This window comes from Polyodon spathula, chromosome 18 (assembly GCF_017654505.1).
Source record: "Polyodon spathula isolate WHYD16114869_AA chromosome 18, ASM1765450v1, whole genome shotgun sequence".
In the NCBI taxonomy this organism is placed as follows: domain Eukaryota; kingdom Metazoa; phylum Chordata; class Actinopteri; order Acipenseriformes; family Polyodontidae; genus Polyodon; species Polyodon spathula.
Genome location: NC_054551.1, coordinates 4714464 through 4734710, shown reverse-complemented (window position 1 = coordinate 4734710; position 20247 = coordinate 4714464). Strand labels below are relative to the sequence as shown.

At 38.0% G+C, this 20247-nt stretch overlaps 1 protein-coding gene across 3 annotated transcripts in view; it reads left to right on the top strand.

The window, feature by feature from the left end:
- Positions 1-1961: 1961 nt before the first annotated feature.
- LOC121331034 (protein kinase C beta type-like) overlaps positions 1962-20247 on the top strand; it is a 98685-nt gene continuing 80399 nt past the window's right edge. For all 3 annotated transcript variants that reach the window (XM_041278141.1, XM_041278142.1, XM_041278140.1), the window contains exons 1-2: positions 1962-2265; positions 2825-2856. In XM_041278141.1, the coding sequence (XP_041134075.1) occupies positions 2102-2265; positions 2825-2856 (196 nt within the window). In that variant the 5' untranslated portion in view covers positions 1962-2101. The remainder of the gene's footprint in view (positions 2266-2824; positions 2857-20247) is intronic.

Genomic DNA, 20247 nt, shown 5'->3' with positions numbered 1-20247 from the left:
GTGATACAGACTGCTCCACCTGCAATGTGTCTCAACTCTAACAGCCCTGGAGGGACTAAGTACTATATATTGGGTGTGGCAAAGCAGTCCAGGGTTAACAATGTCTTTTTTGTGAACTCCAGGTCTCAAAACTAATAGAACTATTCACACGGACCCTCTAGACTGAAATTACACCCTGGTATACAATTGTAACCCAGCCACCCTTTTCACATATTTTGTTAACAAAGGTTAAATAAACAACCTAATAAGTGCGTGCGTAAATGAATAAGCATTATTTTTCTGTCTTAGCATGTGGAACTGTTGGTGAGCCATACCCTATTACACTCTTTAGTTGCACACTTATTCAGGGATGAAAATAAGACTCCTATTGCATAGTAGTTTGACCCATTCCAGGTTTTACTAAGAGCATTGATTATCCACAGTGTATAAGTAACAAGCTCAGGAGTGTCTTAATAAACTCATACGAAAAACCAGGATCGGATCAAACTGCTATGCAATGAGAGCCGTACTACAAAATTGCTTTAAACTGACCTTGATCCATATTTTATTTTCTGTGTCTGTGAAATTTTACTGGCAATTGAAGAAAAAAAAAGTTCATTCGTGATGGGTTCCAGTGCAAAAGAAAACAGAACGAACGTTTTATCAAAACTCAGAAATATAACACTGGTTTCCGTCAGTTACCCAGCTGGTTTAATGAACTCCAGTACAGTTAGATATTTATTACCGAAAGGTCTTCAATACAGTACTGTGCTGTAGCGCTGCAATATATTTCCGATGTGTGCTTTTGAGTGGTTTTTTTTTTTCAGCTGAATGCATTGCAGCATTAATAGTATGCTCTTCCATTCTGTATCCTTCATAGCTCACACTGTTCGTGACTCTTTAGTGATCTAGTGATTTAGTGATCTCTAGGGTTTAGATCTGGTGGATTCAGGTCATTTTTTTGGAGCTGGGTATATAATAAAGAACAATACAATGAAGGAAACTACTTTTATTGTAAACAGCTCTGACTAGTGGAACTGATCAGATTTACCTTTAAAGCAAACAGAATGACAGCAGGTATAAACAGTGCGCATTGCAGCCCTGTGCTTTTGTAAGCAGATCAAAGCTTTGTGAATGAGACCTTGCCTCTGGGCAGCTTGATTGATGGGCGGACAATGGTACTGGGTGCAGCCAATTGTTTGCGGCTGCCTGCAACGCTTGCTGCTTGATTGGGCAAAGAAATTTTGGTTCAGCAGCACTGCCCAGCTGCAGATTTGTCAAGACGTGTCAATTCATGTTCATGACTGGAAATTCTTGGCATTTTCTTAAGTTTTTAACAACTGTTCCCTTTATTTATTAATTCACTAAGATTATACGCAGGCCTTCCAAAACAATGAATAATCCAGCAATATTGTAATTACCTGGAAACTGGAACACATTTACTCAGATGTCATCTGGCTGGTATAGTAAAACCACATGCTTGCATCAGTAATAGTCATTTACGAGTTTAGACAAACACTTGACTTTTACATTACAGTTTCTTGAACTAGAAGGACCAGCAGAAAACCAGTAATTTGCAACAGTATTTTGTAGACAGTCGTTTATTAGTGCTGCTTTGCAGAGTCAGCATTATGGATATTGTGCAGTGATTCTAAACCGAATATTTATGTTTTACAGTCGTGACAGTAGACGACTGAATACACATTCAAATTGAAGGTGACAGTACCTTAAACTGTATGTAAAGTACACATTGCACGGAGTGCTGCTTTGAATTGTAGCCTGACTAATGCGCAGTTTTACAAGAGTCTATCTGCACATAAAAATCACACGCCGTGTATTAATTCTTGTCGCATCTGAAGTAAAGTAAGGCATTACAATTGTACACTTGAATATTGGCTGCAGTAGGCGGGGTTAAGGATATCACATGGTAGACAGAGATGGATAGCGGTAAGATCCGAGCTAAGAGCTCAGTGTACCAGCAGCAGCAACCGTGTAAGGTGCGGGAGAGGAATCGGAACAGCTTCAGTGTAGCGCTGCATAGCCACGCACTGGGCTGACAGACAGTCGTGTCTTCATCAACATAAAAAAACAGAACTTATTCATTAACCCTTGCTTGTTCAAAATGGCTGATCGCGTTAGTAGCGACGGCGAGGAGACCACCGCCCGCGGTTTCGCCAGGACTGGGGCTCTAAGGCAGAAAAATGTCCATGAAGTTAAAGACCACAAGTTTACTGCACGGTTCTTCAAGCAACCGACCTTCTGCAGCCACTGCACAGACTTTATCTGGTGAGCAGTCTAAGCTACTCCGCTGTCGGTGGAGCCAAATTCGCTCCACCTGTGCAGCAGCTACATTCCGTTTCAGAACATAAAACCACTTGTGGCTAGGATCTTGTACAGTATTTTGTTGTTATTTAAAGACAAATGATTACATGTTCATTTAAACGCGTAATAGATCATTGTTTTTGTGTGTGTGTTGGATTAATTGTCAATATTCCATAGTTTTGATTTGTATTTTAAGCAGGTTACAAAAATTCGTAAGAAAGTCTTGTGATATTGCAAGATAGAAAATGCCACTAGTTCACTTTGCATTCAGTGCCATAACAGTGTAATTGTTTACTGAAGTTTTAAATAGACTCAAAGATAAAGACTCTCATTCAGACGCGCATTTTGAAGCATGCATTTCACAGATGCATCAGGACAGTGTTGACATTTGCAGCTGTGCTGACTTTCTTATTTGTGCTATTGTCAGAATGCTGTCAGATTTCTAGACAGGCGCCCGGTTAATGGATGCTAAGCGTCGTTTGCTGGTCCCAGTTCTAATCATTTGTTCTCGTTTTACCTGCAGGGGATTCGGGAAGCAAGGATTCCAGTGTCAAGGTGGGTGTGCGCTTCGCTTGAAAATGTTTCCAATTGTACATGATTCGGTTTCTTAACCACGCAGTGATACAATACATTATGACAGGATAATATAGGATTCTTTTGGGTCTGATAATGAAATGCCTATATAATATAATGAATAATATATTGGTATATAATGTAGAATATATTTTGTATCTTTCAATATATTGAAATACATTAATCAGTTTTTGAAGACCCGATGTCCATTTTTGAGGCTACTCCCTTCAGTTAAACTCTTGGGAACGTGTTGATTGCGAAAAGTGCATTTTAGTTTTTTTCTCCCGTAACTTGATTGAGACTATGATTCTGTTTCATTGATAATGTGAAAAAAAAAGGCAGTTCCTTATTTTTAGTGCAACCGAACACAGTGAGTGAAGGTCAATTGGTGTAATTAAATCGTAATTAAGAGGATTTTAAATCCGGTAAAAGCACTTGATCTAAACTCGCGTTTTGTGTTCGGCATGAATTAAAAATAAGGAGTTTTTTTCACATTATCAATGAAACAGAGTCATAGTCTAATTCAAGTTATTTGGGGGGGGGGGGGATTTTTAATCTACAGTGACTCAAGTTTTCATCAAATAATTAAAAAGATTTACATATTGCAGTGTGCGTTCTTGGACATTTTGTGCTTATGTGAACCACATTTGGGTCATTTTATTTTCCCTGTGTTAAATCTATAGAAAAAAAAAGTTATAATATTTTATTGGATTTTATTTCTGTATCATTTCGTGATGACCTTTTTAATGCGCAATGGGCTCATTCTGCGTATAGTGGTTTCCAAAATGTTTTTTTGTTCCAGCCAAACATAATTTTAGGGTCACTTCTGATAATATGGTGGGTGCCACATGTTGAATTAAATTAATTCTATATATTTAAACCGCCAAAAAAATCTCAGGGAACCAGAATTGCCTGGAAAATGACATACAGTTGACTAGAGGTACAGACACAGGCATGTGGTGCAATTTCTCCTAAACAGTGTTATACTATTGATTTGATGTCACAAGAAATCAATCCAATTGGAATTGTTTTCAGATTTAAAATAATCAAGTGTGCAACGTGTGGGGGAGGAACTTATCCGGGTTCAATCAGATCAAAACCCCTACCAGCTCCAAACTGGCTTGCATTCAGGTTGTTTGAATCCAGTTTCATTGTTGGCGTAACAAAGTGATGTGGCACATACAGTATTATAGCCCCAAGAAGGAGCACTACATTGCTATTATTCAGCGCAGATACATCATTCCATAGCCCTAACACCATGCAGTAGCTTAAATGTGTTGCCTGATGCAGCAATTGAATTAGGGCGATGATTGAAATACACTGCATTACTGTAAAAATGAAATAGATCTGTTCTTTGCAAAACGCTGGTCATACTGTATTTTGGCAGCATCGTATGTTTTACAGCGTGCTGGCATTTTGTCAAGAAAACTTGACTAATTGATTAACCTGCTGTGTTTGACTCATAAGGAAGAATGCCAGAAGTTTCTGCTGTGCCAGTTTATTTTTAGATGGTAAGGTTTGGTGATTGGATGCATGCTAAGTAAAGCATTCTTTTTTCACCCTGTAAGAATGATATAATCCAGGGGTTACAAATGTGGCTAATATCCAATGCCAGTGCAGAACATGTTAAAAGATGTATTTTATTCACGCTATATTATTATTATTATTATTATTATTATTATTATTAAAATAGTGCATTCTCAGTTATTCTCAAGCTGAGGTAGTTGGTTGATTGGTATTTTTAGGTACAATTCATTTATACAGGCTGTTATATATTGCAATATTTTAGCAACAGTTTTTAATTTTGAAATAAATACCAAAAACAAATGCATGTAACACATGACACTGTTAGACTAATTGATAGCACAGGGAACTCTCTGTAGGCTCCATTAACTGACTGCATGCGACCAGCATTGCCCCTTGAGCAGCTTAGACTAGTACCAGCATGCAAGTGAAAGGAATTCCACACACATTCTTCTACAGTCGGCAATTCTGTATTCTAAAACTACACCGTGGCACTTCGACACGTTTGCAGGATTGCAAACAGCACCCCCCCCCCCCCCCCCCCCCCCCCCCCCCCCCCCCCCCCCCCCCCCCCCCCCCCCCCCCCCCCCCCCCAAAAAAAAATAGCTTCTTTAAAACTTGTTACACATCAAAGTATCAGTGGAAACCCACCTCTTTCCTGTTTTTTTTAATTGAAGCAAAACTGTTAGAGGCAATTGTCACAGATAAAATGACCGTTTGTTTATGGATTTGCTGTTGATGCAGCACAGTAACTGAAGAGAACGCATTCTCTGACATAAGAAAAAAACCTTTGCAATGTATGAGCAGTCTTAAACGTCATTAAAGCCGTGTCTTTTTGCTGTCAATGCAGTAAATATTTAAATTCACGTATTTGACAGATACAGATACAAAATTCACACTTCTATGACCAGTTATTCGGTTTAAGTCTTACATGTAAATTATCAGACACTTCAGAATCTACCATTTTTCTACCACAAACCACAAACTAAAAGCTGTTGTTTCAATATATGCTTCCTTGTATTGATTGGTGGAGCAACCATACAGGTTAAGAATTGTAAAGACTAATAAGGTGCTGAAAGTTGCAAATAAAGACAATGAAGTCTTTTATCAATCACTTTTCATCCACCTTCATAGCTTGATCCCTTGAGGTTATCAGTTGCTGATTGCACAAGTAGAAGAGAAACTTTTTTTGCCTAACCATCAGAAGCACGTATGGGATGAAGTACAATATTACCGTGTGTCACAGATACGAGGCTGTCAGAAGGGAGAGAATATTTTATTATTGTATACTTTTAACAGCGTTTGCACTGGCATCCTATTGGTAATTGCAGGAACTTTTTATTTCTCGTGATAAAAGCACTTTCAATGTAAAGAACATAATATTGTCTCTGAAACAGAGAACAGTGGTTATAACAGGTGGTTACTGCATTTAGCAATGTTTGTGTAACAGTGCATGTTAAACCATATGCTTTGACGTAACTAAGGTCAATCTATATTATAATAGCAAAGCTGAGCAATGCAAGATCATGCAGTGCTGTTTATCTCAGCTCACTCGTTTGGCTTATTCGATTTTTCAAAAAGAATGAATGAAGCCTGTTCTGCAGCACATTTCTACATCAGCAACACAACTTCTGTTAGTGCATGAAGGTCCTCTGAAGACTCTATTATCTGAGATAATTAGAAATCTGTAGTACTGTGAATTGTTTTAGTGCATTTCCATAAAATCAACTTTTAGGTAATACAAGTTGTACTGCAGCAAAATTGGTCATAAATCTTCTTAGATTAGAAAGCACGAGATGATGTGGCACGTGTATTACACTTGGTAACTAAATACAAAACATAACCCACCATGACTTTAAAAAATGTAATCCATATTTCATATCAAATAAATACATTAGAGACATGGGGGGGTGTCTATACATTACTATAGATAAGTCTTTGTTAACAATATCGAACAATCTCTCACTATTTTCACAGGTAAAACTGCTTTAAAATTAAGATTTAAAAAAAAAAGTAATTTCAGCCTGTAACATGGCGAAAAGCTGCCATAAAAAAAACAAAAAACTCAGCTTGAACCATGTTGTGATGTAATGCTTTATGTTCAGCAGTCAACCATGCTGTACAGTACATACACAATCTTCTCAAACAGAACTTCCTACAGTTGGTGCCGCTTTATCGAGACGCCTCGGGGGAAGGACAAATATATAGTAAGCGGCTGTCTCAATTAAACGAGAGGCAGTTGAGTCAATCTTATTCACACTTTTTTTGATTCTTAATGAAAAGAAAAAGAAAGAAATCACATCCTATTATGATTAAATGTTAATTACATCATTTAAAATACGAGTCCATGTTTTTTTTTTTTTTTTTTTTATTCCTATCAATATGAATCGCGTCTGCAATGTTGACGCGCCAACTTTCTTTGCAACAGCAGCCTGAGAAACCACAGACGACTCCTCCTTCTTCAAGAGTTCAACGTGGTTTATGCAATTTACCCAAGTCACAGTGTAATCATGTACTCGCTGCTTTGTGCTATGCAACCTTTCTTGCTCTGAAAAGTGATCTCTGTTCATGATTTGAAAATACTGTATCCCAATTAAATGAAGTGACGTCCCAAATAAACAACATAAACAGCATTGGGAAGAACCATTTCCCAGAGTGGTATCCCATTTAAGCAGCAGTATCCTGATTAGGTGGCGCTGACTGTATTAAGTAAAGTGTGCATGTCCCGTAGCCTGTCTCTGTGCAGGGCAAGACCTACAGCAGTCTGCTGTTAACTGGGTGTAGATCAATCTGTCATTGTCTTGGTTGTGCTCTCATTATCATAACTGCATATAAATTCATCGCATGTTCGTCAGGTTGTTGTGAGATTTGACACTTTGCTGCCTTTCCATCGGTTTATAGTCATTTATGTGTTTGAAGTTTTGGAGCTGTGAACCTGAGACGGTTTCTCTTATGTTGTGTGGTTGGGTCCTGGAGGTAGCTCCTGCATTTGTACTCACAAATACTGTCCTCTCCATGTCACCTCTTGTCCTCTGTTGACAACTGTCCGGAGGCATGGGCCCAGCTGCACAGGTCCTCTTGACACCAAACACAGCCAACCAAAAAACACCTTAACGGGTGACTAGTGCTGGCATTGACATTCAAGACTACAATATATAGATAGGTGGCGTGAAATAGTTTCTTATTCATATTTACCTTTTAAACATGAAGTGAAAAAACACTTTAGGACTCCATAGTAAAAAGTGTTGTTTTTTTTCTTTTTTTTGTATACATGTTCTGTATGTTTAACACAAAGCTTTTAGTTATAAAGTTTACCATCTGTGTACAGTATGGTTCACAGCTGAAACGCCTGTCATCTGCCCTATTAACAGGACTGTTTAAGAGTACACCTTTGTGTCCATACTGGGAAAATTATGACTCATGCATGGGTGGATTCTGTCTGAAAATATCCTTCCTGTGAAATTGCATGGACACATTCCATAGAACATGTAGAAACAAGGATTCTTGAAGCCGTCAAGCTTGAACAAAGCTAGTGTTAACCTTGCATATACAGTAGAGTATACATACTGTACCTGTACATATATTGCCTTAGTTTTCATAATTAAATAATAACCCTTTGTGGTTAGTTCCACTACTCACCAAGACTTAACCCTAGTATCATGTAGTTCATATTTAAAGCTTCCATTTGAAAAACAATTGTGGTTCTCTACTTCTTGTTCTGTTTGACTGTGAAGGCTGAATAATGAGTAGGATGTTGCTGGGATGCTGGTGTTCCAGTAATGTGCATGTAGAGCTTAATAAAACTGCAGGGATTTCTTCTGGTAACAATAAAAATTGAACATGAGAATCTGAATATCCTTTTTAAGGAAAACTCTGCAGATTGAACAGCATCTGCCTGTGTTTTGTAATCAAAAACCCAAGGAAGCACGAAATGTAGGACTTGTCTCAGAAATGTTCTGCAGGTCTTATTAACCCTTCATTCTTAAAACATGTTTATCAGTAGGAGATCCCCAAGATTCCATGTTCGCACACGCGCACACACAATCACACAGACAGGTGCCTGTAGTCAATTAGGGAAAAAAACTGCCTAACCAAGACAGAATAAACCCAAGATATAATAAACTCAGAAGGGTTAACACAGGTCTTTTATTATGGGCTTGTGGAAATGAGGCTTTCATATGTCTACTGCTTACTGAAATGTGAAGTCATTGTAGCTTGCAAAAGGAACCAAAGTCCTCCCCTTAAGAGGAATTTGAAAAACAAATTGCTCGACTGGGTATACTTTACAAAATGTTTCCATCACTGCAGGAAGTCTGGACATTAGTTTTAGTGGCTAGTTTAAGATCTAACACAATATTTCTGTCTGTTTCACCAGAAAATATCTGAGACAAAACAATTGTTTTTTGAGCTTTTGCCTCGGCTAGGCTAAATGATTAAAAGGTTCATGTTGCTCCACAGGATTTATAGCAGACACAGAACAAGGGTTTAGTAAGTATAAAATGTATAATTTGTTGACAGCCTTTCAGGTTGTCTGCAAGCTGAGCCTTATTTAAACTCAAGATTTCTTTGACGTTGCACTGACACAAAATATAAGAAAAAAGTAATGGCTTGAGAAGCAGGAATAAGCATGGTATTTGAAAATGAGTTTTTGATATCAGTTTAGTACAAGCCACACTTCTTGGTCTTGACGTCAAACCTGCTATATCCTCACCACCCTTTTCTGATAAATCGCTATCTTAAATCAGATCAGTTGATACATGCAGAAGACCTTTTCTTTCTTCATTTTGTTTTGGGGGGGGGTGCACACTCTTATTTGAAAAAATAATGCCTTTTCTTTTATTGCTGCCGAAATTTAGTGTTTAGGGTATTTCAACCTAGGACAAGGAATATAAAACAAAGGTTATTTATTTTCAAATGAATTGAGGTTGGAGAGCTAGAAGCAGCATTTTGCAGCAGGTTGGTCATTAAAAGCATGGCAGTGAAAACTAAAAGAACCAACATTTCTGGGGAAGTGGGAGAGGAATGAAAGGGTCTGAGGCTGTCAAATAGCAAGTGTGACATAAAGACAGGTGGTCAGACAAACATACAAGAAACAAGAAAACAAGAAATTATGATACTATACCAGCCTCAACTATGTTGTGGTAAACGACACAACACCAAGGGAAGTTGGTGTCTGTGGGTTGAAAAGCAAAATGGAAACCATCTGGCAGAAGCTCCTATTACAATGCCAGGCAAAAATGCAAACTAAGTATGAGTAATTTATGTTCTGGATTATCTTCTCTATTCTGAACACGATTCAATCTGAAAATAACACCAGTTGTCCAAGTGTTACTATAAACTGGTGCAGTGTTTCAGGTGTGCAAGATGGACCGTATCAGCTGCGTCAGCGCAGGTACAAGTGCTAAGAGCCTCAAAAACATTGATATTCTGAAATGTGATATTCTGAAATGTGATATTTTGTACTGTGATGTTTTGTAACAATTGTAAGTCGCCCTGGATAAGGGCGTCTGCTAAGAAATAAATAATAATAATAATTTAGCTTTTTAGTGCGATTGGAGAGTTTTGGGGCTTTTGCCTGAATCTGCTCTTGGCTTGGACTGACCATGGCAATCGAACAAAGATGTGAAACTGTAAGGGACTGTCTCTGTAGGCTCTAACGATAACAAAAGTGTTACTGCGGTACTTAAAATATCCACTGAATCGTATTTCTCTCCCTGATCATAGATTGCTGACCCAAAGTGATTATGGACTTGACATATCGACTTTAAATGTTTTACCTTTTTTAAAGAAAACTACATGAGTACATTTCATGGTCAACAAAAGTCCAGTTTTCTCTGCTACCAAATGTAATCTTGTGTTGCCAAGTCTTGGCAGTAGAGGCACTAGTTAGTTTGTGGCTTTTTGATTTCATGCCCTGCTGATAATGATATGGTAACAGTGCCTGCAATGAGAGGTACAGTGGAGTTCTACCTTGAGTTTATATTCATGTTGTTTAGTGGCAGTGTAGAGTTCTAAGCTGGTACTGGAGGGCTGAATTTGTTGCTGGGTTCCAAAATGATCCTGGTGCCCAAGTGTGGAGGAGGATGTCACTGGCATGCGACTAATTACTTGGACAATGTTAATATTGGTAGTAGTTGTACTCCCTTTATCATTATAATAGTAATAATAATAATAGCAGGAGCATATCCTAAAGTGTGTTTTATTACAGTGAATGACATTCTTTAAAAATATATATTTTCTAAAAGAAAAATAAGTCAATGCTGTTTTCTCCTTTTTCCTGCCTTTTTTGATTAGTTTGTTTTAAGGATTAGATACTTTGTCATTTTTAAGGCTGTCAGTTAATCGCAATTAACGGTTGGATTTTCGAAAAATTAACGCATGTCCTTGATTTCGCCTACTCGCCCCTTTGCTGCTGCTGATGCTTGCAGAACTGCAATTCCTGGCGTGCCTGATAGCGCCGTGCCTGCGCAGACGACTGTATTGTTCACTGGGGCCGGTTGTACTGGATCCCAGATTTGATCTTGCTCCTGTGACGTTCTGGGTTGTATTCAAAGAATCAGGGTTGATACTGAGCTCAGTTTGAGCCCAAAATCTGATCCTAACTCGATCTTGCTTCAGAGCAGGATCACATTCGGATCAGAGCTTGATCGAACATATTTAAATGGAGGAACTACAGCGGCTCATTCATAGACTGACGGGAGTGCGTATTTCGTGATCAGCAAAAAAAAGCCTCTTTGGGTTTATTGTGTTATAGCATGCTCTGCAACACTTTAGTTTTGCTTCAAATAAATGCACTGTGCAATATAAAATATAGTAAAATGAAACAGGATAAAACAGCCCTTCTTTTTTGTATGCACTGAATAAATACATGTGCATCACAGCCATCAAATAACAACAAACATAAAACACTTGTTTGGTACAACTATAATATAACACACATGGTTAAACAAGCCAAATATGAATATGTCAAAACATGTAACTAATTAAAAAAAAAAAGATCTGACTTCATGTTTTTTTATTTTTCTGTTTTTTGGCCATCACTAGAAAAAAAATAAAATAAATGCACATTATAAAGGTCTATATATTATATACATATTCTTTAACTTTGTCTTGCCATGTAACTCTTCTAAATCGCCTTGGATAAAGGTGTGTGCTAAATAAATAAATATACAGGAATTAGTTCATTCAGTTGCCCTACACAAATAAATCAAAGAGGTTTGCATAACAAAATCACTAACAGTACGTATTGTGTTGACAAACTGCACTTTTACCAGCGGAGGTATGAGACCTTCCAATTTTCATGTTAGAATGTGCTCTTTATTATCCCTGAACGCTAAAGCGAGTGTGGCATAATGTAGATTTTAATGGGAGGTATGAGAATTCTCATTAAAATATATTTCTGGAAAAACTGAGGTTTAAATACCGGTACGTAAGATAAATACAGTTTGCTATTAAAATGCTACCACTACTGTATTGGTATTTAAGAAAACTGTATTTAAAAATATTTTGAAAGTTTCAGTTTCCATAACTTAAAATACATAGATGTTGCTTGAACGACAAACTGCAGTAAGGCACAGACGATAATGTGAACAGCACCGAGCTACAATGAGTTCCAAATTTAAAATGTTTTCTTGTTGTTTAGGTAAGTGCTTTGCAATCTTGCAATCTCAGAAAATGTGTGGAAGGTTGTAAAAGTGATGAAGAGTTCAAGAACTTGATAGCACTCCAAAAATAGGTCAAACATTTCAACAGGTCCAAAAACAATGAATGTCATTCAGCACTGTTACATACTGTATTGAACAGTTCTTTGCTGTTCCCTCTCACAATGCAAATGTAGAGCAAGTTTTTTCACTGATGCAAAGCCAGTGGACAAAGGAAAGGAACAACTTGACTGTTGAGTCTCTGAAAGGGATCCTGCTCGTACAGCACAAATTCAGGCACACATCTCGCAAAGACTTTCAGAGCTACTTCAACCACTGCTGAGAAAGATACGCTCTGCAGAGAAATATGCATGGGCACAAAAAGAAAGGCAGTATGAAACGGATGTTTGGTGTACAGATTTGACAGTTATCTTACAAAGACTTTTTTGATTGCCAATCAGAAAAGAACTGATTGTAAAAGGTTATGTATATGTTTGATGCAGGCCATTATACTTCTTCTTTTTTTAATTGTTTTCAGATGTTTAAAGCATTTAGTATAAATTTAGTTTTTCTGTGTTTATTTTGCACAATGAAAGGTTCATCTTAAATAAAAACTGGTCACCCGTCAGCAGCCCCCCTGGGTAGTGTCCTTATTTTGACGATCTGTAATATGGTAACCCTATTTTAACACACGTTAATCACACTCCTGTCTTGTCTCTCTTAGCATACCGGAATTAATTTCCTGCTGCACCATTTTAGTGCATTGTAGGATTGAATGAGTGTAGTCATAAAGATAAAATTAGTCACGGAACCACATTATGCAGCAAAGCACTCAATCTGAAGGACTTGTGAATGGGATGTTTATATATATATAAATGGTTCATTGGATAGAAAGAGACTTACTTGTGTCTACTGTCAAAGTACATTCCAGTATCACATCTAGTCTGCTGTGCCACCTGTGTGCTGCTAAACATGTTTTCACTTCTCAAAATACACTCTAGTATTTCTTCTGTTACCCTGTTTCCTCTTTCCCACTCTGCTTTAGTTATTAGACTGTTCCACTGATTGCTGGAAATACCATACAGTTAATTGTTTTTGTTTGTTGTACTCTAGTTTATTCACTCTGTGCACCTCAGGGCCAGTGTGGGTAGATCTACAGTAGTGTGTTTGATATGTTTAGAATCGCAGCCTGATTTACATACAGAAAAAAAACTTACACCCACACGAACACCTGCGATATTTACTTCTACATTCTGATTTGATTGTGCTGTAGAGTATGGGCTGACTAACAGTGTCTAAACCATACGTTTGTGAAGGCTTCTTTTTTTAACTGACTGCTACTTTTCTCCAAAATGGTCATTGTTCTGGAGACCTGTTTTGTTATTTGTGGGTGCAGAAGCACCTTCCATCAGAGTGTCAATTAGGTGCCTTCTATGTAAAGTTAAGCAACAGTAAACAAACAAACTGATGACAGGTGTGTCCATCTTCATTGTAATACTTTCTGTGGGTGGAGGTCATTGACGACCAACTGAGAACAACAGTTAGGCTTGTATAATCGGAAACGGAAAGGCCAGGTGATGCAGCATGGAACAGATTGTTCATTAATAATTAGTATGCTGGAGGTGGTATAGTTAAAACTCTCTAGTGTAGTGGACCAGCAAGAAGTCACCCACTTATCCAAGGTTAGTGGAAGTGGATCCAGGCATTATTCTGTCAAAGGGGGGGGGGGGGGGGGGGGGTTGAGTGATTGTGCAGTAAGTTTAAACTGTTCTCTATTCCTTGTCCTTTTCGACATGGTACTGCTCTCTCCCTCATTTCCAACATCCCTCTAATTGCCTCACCTCTGTACTTGCTCCTCTTTCAAGGCTGTGTATCTTGCAGAAAATCTTGGGATTTTGTGTGTGTGCGTGTGAGGTCAAGAGCAACAGGATATTTTAATACACTGACATCAATAAAAATGTCGAACCAATTCTGTGTTTTTGGCTGTGTCTTCATTATCTGTTTCATATTTCTAGCGCACATTATCAAAACTTGAATACAATTGCAGATGTTCAGTTTGGAATGTGGTTTACACTTTTTTTTTTTTTTTCCCAGGAGTTAGGGACCTTGTGAGGTTTAAAATATTTAACAAATAATACAGTACAGTGACATAGAAAGCTGGGATCCTGCTTGTGCAATGAAAAAGTAAAATAATGTATTTCACGAAATGAAAACGCAAACACGTTTATAAACTTGGCATCCCAGCTTATGTTTTTAACAGCAAGGAAAGCCTACAGGTGGCAGTGGCTCACTCCCAGGTCATATACTGCAGAACAGAGTGTGTTTAGGTTAAATTGGTCCAGGCTGGTTAATTACCATTGCGGCAGGCCTTATCCTAAAGGGTATTTCTGCACCATAGGTTGAGAACATTAATAGCTGTTCTTTATTCTGTATTGCTGGGTGTCTCAGGGTGTTGCAGGTTGAGAAATGGTATAAAAGTGTTAACCTCTTACTCTTTCTCTTTTTCTGTCCTCCCTAAAAATAGCACATTAATGTTTATTTGTTAATTTTAGGGTCAAAATTGACCCTTGACCGTCATTTATCAACAGTATCATTTCCTCTCGCTCTCTCTCTGTTTCTCTATGACTGCATCAGCTTCTGACGCCACCATTTCATGTTTGTTTGCTGTGTTTTCCGGTCTGTGGAATTTTTTTTTTTTTTTTTTTTCAACCATAATGTGATCAGCACTCTACTGTAAAACATTGCTTTATTTCTGTGAGTTAACCTTTTTCACAAAGAATTGTAGTATTTATACATATTTTAAAATAGCCCCTCACCCAATCTTAAGGCCATGCAAGGTCTGGTTTTAGAAACATCCAAGAAGCCAGAATCCATATATGTGAAACAGTTACCCTGCATTTGGGCACATGGATGAAGAGCAGCTATTGTAGGGAATGTTAAGAGACTTGTCAAGCCTAACTTTAATTAAAAAAATATATTGGTCAAAAGGTTATAGTAAAATCTGCAATTTCCAACCAACTCTAGATATATTTTCTTTGTGGTTTATGAAAGAATAAACTGTTTCATTTTTTTTTTTTTTTTTTTTTAATTATTATTTGGGCTTCAGAAAGATTACATTCACTGCAGTCATCCTTGGGCTCATTGCATTATTGTATAATATATATTATTGTATAATCATGCGTGTAACCTCTCTGGTGTAAAAGACCAATCTGTCATTTTTCAGATTTTTTTTCATATTTGCGTTTTGAGAAGTAGCTGCTGTTGGGTATCATATTACGCATTATGATACAAAAAAAAAATGTTTTTCATTAATAATGAATTTAATGAACTTTTTTCATTTTCATATGATCTGTTGTGGTCAAGCTGGATAATAATCAGATGTTGCAGGATGTGCCAAATGTAATCTTAACTCGGAGGCAGACCGAGTATATGTTCATGCATTTGGGCATCTCAAAGAAATCTAATTTCCCCTTGATAGGAAAGTTAATTCACAGCCCTCCGCTCTGCCTAAATGTTTTTGTTTTGTATATTTTTGCTAACCTCGGTTCTAAACTCTCCTCTAGCATGCTTTGCATTGAATGCTCATTAGGTAGCAGTGCAGGAGCAAGTCCTCTTGATGGATCCTGTTTTAGAGGCAACCAAGGCAAGGGGAATACCACTGTAATACCCAGGCCTCGGTCCTGGCGAGCTCCTGCAGAGAGTACTTTTCAGTTCCAATGCTCAATCTGTGGCATTAACACGTGTGAACTTGTAAATGGATGTCTGCCTCTAAGTTCCAGTTTTCTTACTATATTTCCTCACTGGGGACTCGAAATAAGACATTGCTGTTGGTTATGAACTTTGTTCTTTATCCTATAAGAGCATTAGAATGAAAGGAGATAATATAATGAATCCCTATCTATCGTCTCTACAAACCCATACAAAAGGGGGTCATAGTGTATTGCACTAATTTACATTTACCTGAGAAATTACTTTAAGAATGTATTCTCTCTCTCTCTCTCTCTCTCTCTCTCTCTCTCCTCTCTCTCTCTCTCTCTCTCTCTCTCTCTCATCTCCTCTCTCTCTCTCCTCTCCCCTCTCTCTCATCTCCTCTCTCTCATCTCTCCTCTCCTCTCTCTCCTCTCTCTCCTCTCCTCTCTCTCTCCTCTGTCTCTCCTCTCTCTCTCTCTCATCTCCTCTCTCTCTCTCTCTCTCGCTCTCTCTCACGATTCTACAATTTTTCAGCAGCTGAAGATATACTGTGCTTAATCATGCGATATCTTCTGCTTCAATGAATCCTCAATGTACTCTATCGAGGCTTTGTAAAAATATGCCTTGATTTGCCCTTTTCTGCTGCAGAGATATTTTGCTGTGTATGGCGTCAAGCAGGATTAGGTGCTTGAAGCTTTGTCAATCTAGGATACGGGAAGGAGGAATTACTCAAGTCTGCATGTGTAATGTATTTATTTGTTTAGAATGTGGTAATACAGACCATAACTTCCTGTATGTGTACATTGACTTGCAAGGAAGTTCTCATATTACAATTTAGTTTTGCGGGTTAGGGTGTAAGGTGAAAAAAAGTGTACAGCAGTTGTCAGGAAAATTTCAGCCATTATCAGGACTGGTTTAATTTGGTTAAAGCTGGTGGTTTGGCTGTTTTCAGCTGATTCCAGAGCTGGTTAAACTGGTCCATGGAAAAAATATCTCAGTGAAAAATTCTAAAGTCAACTGACTCTGTAAAGTCTGTATGCATGTGTTTGTCACAATAGACACCATCATAACAGCTCCCTGCTCTATGTGGGAGGATTCTGTCAATTATACTGGCGTCCAATTCTGAATACAAGGTCATTTATAGAATGCATGACAAAACGTTGAACAGCCTGTTTCCTTCAAAAGAAGTACTGCAACGTCTGCCAATGTTCTTCTTCTTTTTTTTTTTCAGTCAGTGCCTCTCAGATATCTGTATTTTAAGGAGCTGCTTGTGTACAGCTGAGCCTGTTGAAGGGCAACAGTTTTTCTTCAGTTTATCTAGCAGCTTGTCTGCCATCTGGAACTTTTTGTACTTGCCAGCTTCTTTTTAGGTGTCCAGCTGCTGGATCCTTTGCCTGTGCGTGTGTGTTTCTTAATTCTGAACTCTCTGTTTTAAAATTAAAACCACACTTACGATCAACTCTAGGCACAGGTGCAGAAGGACAGGCCAGTAGCTGAAAAGCCTGGCCCGTCTTTCTACCCCTCCTGCCTCAACACAAGAATGACAGCTTGTTGCTATTGTCTAAAATGCAGGTCTTCCTTGTTCTTTCAGCATTTCCACAGGTTAAAGAGTTTGTGTAAGTAAGGACCTCACTAGGTTATAAATAGGAGTTAAAGGGCATTTATGAAATGGTGCAGCAGACCCTCGGGTACCAGTTTACTGAGCTGTGCACTTTTAACCCATGAGGGTTCATCCAGTTGCTAGGCAGTATGGCACAAGCTAAAGTAAACTGCAGGGTTTTTAGCATCTACATCTGTAGATACTTCGGGAGTCCTGTTTCGTCCGGTTTTTGTTACCAGATGCTAGATCTCGCTTGTGTTCCACCAAAAATTGGATTTCTGGTTTTGCTGTTTTCAGTGCTGAACAACATCAAATGATTTCATGAAAAGATTTCTCTTTGCATTTATCTTCATCTATTGAATGCGTATACAGTAAGCATGACACAAATGCTGTGCTCATTTCCTAAGCACCATAGTTTCATCTAGTATACTGCATTACATAGAGTTTAATGAATAAAAATACTGTACTATAGTGTATTTTTATATGGTTAATCAGTGTTGTTTAATTTCAGCAAACTGCACTTTGTAAGCAAAGTAAACATTTTATGTAGATTTCCCTTTTACATGTGCAGATTTTAATCACACAGGCAAATTTTAACTGCATTTTCTCTGTGGTAATACCCCCCCATATCCTGGCTGTGCTTTAGGGCAAGGTGCTTCCCCTAGGGGAGTGTGTATCTGCTTTAGATACACACTCTCCAGCAACAGCCTCAGGGTTTCCTCAACTTTGTTTTCTAGACACTGTTTGGATGGGATACAAAGACCTTTCAGGTGACTGCATCACTACAAAAAAAGGGAATAACAGTAATGTACAGTTGCAGTAAGCCTCCAAACGTTTGGTGACATTGTTGTCTTTCCTATGGATTCTCCCAGGTTAATGGTAAATGCTAATGGTAAAAATAAATAAAATACATTTAACCCTTTTATTCATTTTAATGAATATAGAAAAATTGCTTACAGTGTGTATTAACACATTTTTGTACATTAACACATCTAGCACTATACTAGAATGTGGGTTCAGTAGCAATTCCTATACACATTTGCAACAAAGAATGCTTAACCAATTCCAGGAATTCATGAATTAGAAAAGGAATTATGGTGTACAGTGAATGAGATTTGGGGAAAACTCAATTTCAAAACTCGTATCACATGTGTTCTGCATAAGGAATGGAGAGGCCAACATATTGAGAGCCATTCTAGTCCTGGTATTTGTTCCAGCCATACCCTAACTGAACCAATTAAACCACTGTCTGTGTTTTAACTGCCATGTATAGGTAATTGTGTGGAATGGGCCTTTATGACTGGAGCTGTGCACCCATGATAATTTTGAACCCCAGGTTTTAACAACTGTCATTACCATGGTAACAACATACAGTATGTCAATTAGGAACTAGGAAGCTGAACCGAATTCACAGGCTGCCATGGTTACAGTCTGTGAATTAGTACAAGACGGAGCTGAAATTTAATGAGCTGTTTGTGAATCGTAAACAGCTTCAGATGTTAAGTTGTTGTTTTTTCCTAAAGTTTTTTACATGTCGGAAGTCCATTCCATAACACACCTACTCCCTCGTTAGAAATTATTAACACCTAATTGGCCACATATTTTATATATGAACTGTTCCATGTGGTTTTCCTCTGATATTTCCTTACGCAAAAGGGTCTATGAGGCATTCTGAACAACAGGACTAGACAGTCACCCTCAACTGCACTGACGTAATTAATAGGTGGTAATTCGTGAGGAATGGCCATGTTAAAAAACCCTTTTGCCGATTTGTCCTGGTGAAATCGGTGTCATCCTGGTAGCGCAATTAAGGCAGACCATGTGATATATTTTAATGGTCAAGACAGTGGATTTAAATCCCATAAACCACTCTAAAACTGAAATATATCTGAAATATATGCTGCTGGGAACTGGGAGTACTGTTCTCAGCCAGGCTGTGTGCTGCAAACGTTTGTGGTGTGATTTTAATAGCGAGCTAATAGAGTCGTCGCCCAGTGAGACACCTGGCAGAAAAAATCTCTGAGCTTTTCGGTTTTGGAAACTTCAGAAATCTGTATCTCAAATTAAGTGGCTAAAATCTTTAGATTTATTAATCGGTAATATAGTTAGTATTACATAATCAGGCCCTTTTGATTGAAAGTATGTGATTTATGACTATTTTTGATCAGTACTTTTAATGATTTTGTAATAATACCCAAAAAACATTGAAAAAATGGTGTGTGTGTGTGTGTGTGTGTGTGTGGAATATATATATATATATATATATATATATATATATATATATATATATATATATATATACATACACACACACACACACTCATACTGAAAAACATTTAAATGTTTGCTGGCAAGAAATATTCATGAATTTCACTTTTAAAAAAATCAGCAAAATATATATGCCGCAAAATTAGCTGAATGCCTCATTATTTTATATACTATATATGTATGTATGTTTGTTTCAGTAAGTAATTCCACAGTGACACATCCTCAGAATTAAGTTTTCTAGTGTTATTGGTCAGTATACAGTAGAGTATTTTATTGGTCTCTTGACTGCTGATTTTGCATAGGCAGGTCACTTTGTTTTGGGGGTGCTGGTCAGATTGCCGAGACCAGTGACGAGCCCATCTCTGGTGTGCAGGCGGAGGGAGAGTGACGGCAGCAGAGCCAGGGGTCGCTCCGCTGTGGATGAGAGCAGGGCTCTTTACTGAACGGAAAGAGCTGGGAATGGGAGATGAGGGCCATCTGGAGGGGGACTGCAATTTAAAGAGCGCCGACAGCTTTTGTTTCAGGCTGAATAATAAGATAAAATGACGCTCGTCACAGAATGTAAATTAAGTGCTTGAGCGCTCCTGAGTTTGGAGTGGGAAGTTGGTGGTGTGTTGTACGTAAAAACTTTTTTTTTTTTTTATCTTCATG